Raw genomic sequence first — 5,579 nt, 5'->3', positions numbered from 1 at the left:
GCGTGTGTATGAACAATGTTTTTAAAGCAAAATCAAAACAATACACAAAATCATTTATAAAGGCTCTAACATGCTGTATCTGCATTGCAGATTTTATCTCATGCTTGAAATTTCTTGTTCTTTATTAAAATCAAAAGTGTTGTGTTTGGTTGCATTGCACCCAAATCAAAATTAGTAGTTGTTATGGCAGTATATATCAAGTACCGGCTTTTCGAAATAACATATTCCTGTTACACGGAACTACTTTTATTATCACGAAATCTGTTGACTGTTTGGCAAAATGGCGCCAAAAGTTTAAATTGTTTATACTTTTTGATAAGTTTTTTTTGAGTTCTAGCTGGCTAGTTAGCTGTCAAAGGCTTACACTGTAGTTTTAATTTCACTCCATAGCTTATTTTATTATTCTGATGTTATGTTTGATATGTTGATTACGTGGAAATTGCTGAAAAAGTAGCTAGCTTTGGAGAGCTATAGCGCTATAATAGCTAAGATAAAGTCGAGTTGCGTTGAATGCGTATGTTTACAAAAACTGCGTGCGCGTACATCATGACGAGAAGAAAGACATCGTAAAATTTAGGTCAATTCCAATTTTTATGCTCTAATTTATATAGGAATACAAAAATCAGAATGGCAAGACAGCAGAGTTAATTTTGATGGATGCCATCTTATTTTGTTACACTGTGAAAAATCTCTGTAATACCATAAAGATTAACACATTATTGACAGCAAAGAACTGCTGATGTGAAAAACCTGTAGAATTAGGCCCATTCCCTAATAGTGACAAGTCTGTCCTTATAACCTCCTGCCAAGTCTTTCTCGGTCTGCCTCTGGGCTTTGCCCCAGGAACTATCAAGTCTCTACACTTTCTTACCCAATTATCCTCCTCCATTCTTTCCAAGTGCCCCAGCCAATTTAATCTTCTTATCTGGATAACATCTTTAATTCTACGGAGACTTAGCCTGCTTCTTAGCTCATCTGAACTCTTTTTGTCTCTCAGACTGGCATTACACATCCACCTAACCATTCTCATATCATTCCTTTCTAAACGGTCAAGATCTTCCTGCTTCACTGCCCATGTCTCACTACCGTACAACATAACACTTCTTACACAGGCCTCATACAACCTACCTTTTACCTCAATTGACAGGACTCTGCTAGTCAATAAAGGAAGTAACTCTCTAAACTTTTTCCAAGCAGAACCTATCCTGCAAGTAACACTTCTTCCAACACCCCCTTCACTGCCCAACATATCACCTAAGTAACAGAAGTTCTTAACTATCTCTAACGAGCCACTGTTGTATATACATCATTAAAGCTGGAAATACTTCATTCTCTATAATCTCACTTTTGCAACGCTTGCATACAAACTGTATGTCAGCTCTTAACCTTCCACTAATACTACTGCACTTCTTATGTACCCAATGCTTGCAAGTCTGACAAAAAATTGAGTTACTACCAACCCCTTTCCTGCAAACTCTACAAGGCCACTTTCCAACTACAAGGTCACACTTGGCTGCAATGCTACTTATCATGACTTTAGACTTTGCTGTGTTTGCCTTCAGCCCTTTCTCTTCTAGTCCTTTCTTCCACTTCTCAAACTTTTCAACTAATTCCTCCATCGACTCTGCTATGAGAACCAAATCATCTGCATACAGTAACTCCCATGGACAACCTGTTCTGAACTCCATCGACAGCGCTTCTAAGACTAGAATAAACAACAAAGGACTAAGTACAGAACCCTGATGTACACCAACATTTACACTAAATTCATCACTAAGTGAATCGTTAATCCTGACACGACTTCTAGCATTGCTGTACATAGACTGTACCATCGTAACTAGCCACTCATCCACACCTAATTTTCTCATAGCCCACCAAATAACTTTACGTGGCACTCTATCAAAAGCTTTCTCTAAATCTACAAAGGCAAAATAGAGATTCTTTCTCTTTCCTAAATACTTTTCCTGAAGCTGTCTGAGTAAAAATATTGCATATGTAGTGCCACGCCCTGGAACAAAACCAAATTGCATCTTATCTATATCAATTCTTTCTCAAGTAACTTATCAATCACTCTTTCAATAACTTTCATTACTTGATCAACCAACTTCAAACCTCTATAGTTACCCCTTTCTAATGCATCACCCTTGCCCTTGAAACAATTCACTATTACACTCGACTGCCACTCACTCGGAATAGCACCATCCTTTATAATCTGGTTAGCAAGACTTGTAATAAGCTCAACTCCAATATATCCAGATGCTTTTACCATCTCTGCAACAATACCTGATACTCCTGCAGCCTTGCCAATCTTCAATTTCCTAATAGCCTCCACTACCCATTCTGTTTTGATCTGCATAGCTGGCCCTTCTACGACATCATCATCAGACAAATTTTCGTCGTCCCAATCAAACTCAGTGTTAAGCAACCTTTGATAATGATTCTTCCAAGCTACCCTTTTCTCCTCCTCTGTGCTAGCCAAAACACCTTCATCATTACGTATACACTTCTCACCTACAATATCTTGATTAGTCTTCTTCATTTGCTTTGCTATCTTGAATACCTCATTGCGCTGGTCTTCCCTTCTTAACACATCTGCAAATCTGTTTCTCTCTGCTTCTGATTTTGCCTTATACACTGCTGTACGAGCGCGACGCTTAGCTTCTAAGTAAATATTTTTACTACCACCTGACTTCCACTCTTTCCAAAGTTTCCTCTTTTCCTTTATACACTGGTCAACCTCATTATTCCACCACCAGGTCTGTCTATGTCTAACTGGTCCTTTCGTCCACCCACAGGTATCATCAGAAGCTTCTAGAAGACAATTCTTCAAAGTAGTCCAAGTACTTTCAACATTGTCACTATCACATTGACTATTGTAGGCTAACTGCTGAACTTTTGCACTAAATTGTCTTGCTACAATCTCTTCCTTCAGCTTCCAGACTTTTCAACAGGGCCTGTACTTTCCCTTGGCTTTTTTAACACTCTTCAAGATAATATCACAAACCAGCAACCTATGCTGGGAAACACACTCTTCCCCCGATATAACTTTCACGTCCTTCACCACTTTCTTGTCTGACTTTCTAACCAGGAAGTAATCTATCTGTGTCTTACAACCACCTGACTCATATGTTATCAGCCTACTCTGTCTCTTACTGAATGATGTGTTGCAAACCACCATGTCCGTTGCCATTCCAAACTCAAGCAATCTCTCCCCTTCCTTATTTCTGCTCCCAAATCCATAGCCTCCATGCACACCTCTATAACCTTCAGATGACTTCCCAACATGACCATTAAAGTCGCCGCCCACCATGACAAGTTCAGTGTCTCCAAACTTTGATGTGACTGCTATTAACTCATCATAAAACTTATCTTTATCTTCCTCACTGAGTCCACACTGTGGAGCATAAACTGACAGAAAAGTGACAATCCTATTACCTATCAAAAACCTTATCACTATAATACGACTATTAACACGCATAACATCTATTACTTTTTCTACCCACTTCTCTGCAACGAATATGCCAACTCCTCCATATCCATCACTATTACCAATCCAAAAAAAAGCTTATACCTTGCCCTCCTACCTTCCACAAATCTCACTGAAGCTCCTCTCCACCTAACTTCCTGAACACAACACATATCAACAGATCTACGTTCTAACATTTCAACTACTTCACCTGCTCTACCTCTCAGAGTACCAACATTTACACTAGCCATCCTCAACCTAGTGTTATCTACCTTGTGATGTGATAGCTGGGTAACGGTCTGACGATGCTCACATCTGACATCTGTCCTACCGTGCGCGACACCTTCACTCCTTAGAGTTCCAGCCCCGTTTACGCAGTTTGTCTGATCAACTATTCTTACGGCCATTAATAAAGAGTTTTAGCATTGTTTTACAGCTGGATGCCCTTCCTAGCCCCAACCGTTCACAGACCGGACTGGGTGTTTTATAAAGTGACACCATCACTATGTGGCATTTCATGGGACTTCCACAATCGCCCCTTTAAACTAAGGTATGGTGGAGGACGTTCAACTCCTCTCTTGTCTCTTAAGGAGACCCTTCACCCTTTTTGCTCCAAAAAATCTTTGCTCAAACTTCATAGCATTGTTCTTCAAACTCTAAAATGCGTCCCAGCTCGGCTTATTCTTCAACTAAAATACAAAAACTTCACCTCCAAAAAAATTGTTATGACGTCAAACCGAATCACCAAATAGAGGCATAATCTTCTTCGCAAAACTTTTTATTTTCAAAAAAGCAGGCCTGGAAATTTGACGGAAACGATTGTTTTGTTTCTGCGACGTTTCCGTGAATCAATGAAGACAGTAACCATAAATCGTTTTCCTTGGACAATATTTCAAATTATAATAATTTTACATACAGTGTTATTGCACTATGGAGTATAGGTCTTGTCACTAACTTTATTATAAAATGGTGGTCGACTTATTTATCAGTTTAAAGCTAATTGTTACCGTCGTTACCATATTGTTTCCGCAAAGTGTACTTCATGGAAACGAAAAAACGTTGTGATTGTTCCGTCAGCTTCAAATCAATTTCCAGGCCTGAAAAGGAGTTAAAGAACTTTACCAAATAAAAATAGCGAAGCCATTGCATTGCTCTTTTACGTTTTTGGCTAAGTAACTTGGAAACAGTTGGAAATAACTGTAGTCATATCCTGCGTGGGTACTTACGGAGTTCTTGGTACCCTAATGGGACCAATTTTCTAATGCTGGATCAACCTAACTGTTTCTGAACAAACCGGTTAATGATGTCATCAAAAAACCCTCAAACACCAAGATCTGTTTTTCTCAAAAACATTTTTAGGCAATTTTATATCTCTTTAAAGGGGCACTCCAGTAATAAAAAAATATTTGAAAAAATTTTATTTTGATTAACCAATACATAAATATGTCAAAATAAACCTTTTACAATCGTTAAAAGTCTTATTTATCAAGTCTGTAAACATCTTCAATTTCAAATAAATTTGCAAGGTCGCGTAAAGTCGAGAGAACTAGGTCCAAATAGATAAGCATACGTCACATCGTGCAGAAAGTCTGGAGGCTCAGCAGCGCACCTTCTAAAAGTTCTACTTACTGTTTACATTGTTCGTTGATAAGACGTCTTGTAATAATGACAAAGATTATAACTCAGAAAACTTAGAATCGGATAATTCTTTTCATGGAAAACACTTTAGAAAGCTACAGCCACACGACTTTGAACCTCCTGTGTCTCACAAGGGAGAAACTAATAATAATGCAAAGTGACGAGGTGTCTTTTACTGACAAAATTTTTTTTTACTGACAAATATTTTCTTTTTAAAGAAATAAAAAATATATTTAATCGCTTCTTTTTACATTCTTTTCGTCAAAAAGCTTTATCATTTGCTTTAGTAGAATATCTTTCTTACTTTACAAGCCAATTTTTTTTTATTTCACAGTTTAGTAATATCATTTCTCCGCATGTGCTTTTTTACGCACAAATGCAAACAAATTTTATGTAACGTTGAAACTTTCTCCGTGATCGAAAGATCGAATAAGTATTTGTGTCGTGATAAGTTGGTAAAACCGGGGTATTAATA

At 37.9% G+C, this 5,579-nt stretch overlaps 1 protein-coding gene across 1 annotated transcript; it reads right to left on the bottom strand.

Annotated features, from left to right (window-relative positions):
• Positions 1 to 2,939: 2,939 nt before the first annotated feature.
• On the bottom strand, positions 2,940 to 3,478 carry LOC130623885 (craniofacial development protein 2-like). Its single transcript, XM_057439426.1, has 2 exons — positions 3,176 to 3,478; positions 2,940 to 3,117 (listed from the first exon to the last, which is right to left on the bottom strand). Exons 1-2 carry the CDS (start codon positions 3,476 to 3,478, stop codon positions 3,097 to 3,099), a joined length of 324 nt encoding a protein of 107 aa, XP_057295409.1. The 3' UTR covers positions 2,940 to 3,096.
• Between the last annotated feature and the right edge of the window lie 2,101 nt (positions 3,479 to 5,579).

This window comes from Hydractinia symbiolongicarpus, chromosome 13, assembly GCF_029227915.1.
Source record: "Hydractinia symbiolongicarpus strain clone_291-10 chromosome 13, HSymV2.1, whole genome shotgun sequence".
NCBI classification, from domain to species: domain Eukaryota; kingdom Metazoa; phylum Cnidaria; class Hydrozoa; order Anthoathecata; family Hydractiniidae; genus Hydractinia; species Hydractinia symbiolongicarpus.
The sequence above is the reverse complement of the archived record's forward strand: the minus strand, read 5'-3'. Positions and strand labels throughout refer to the sequence as shown.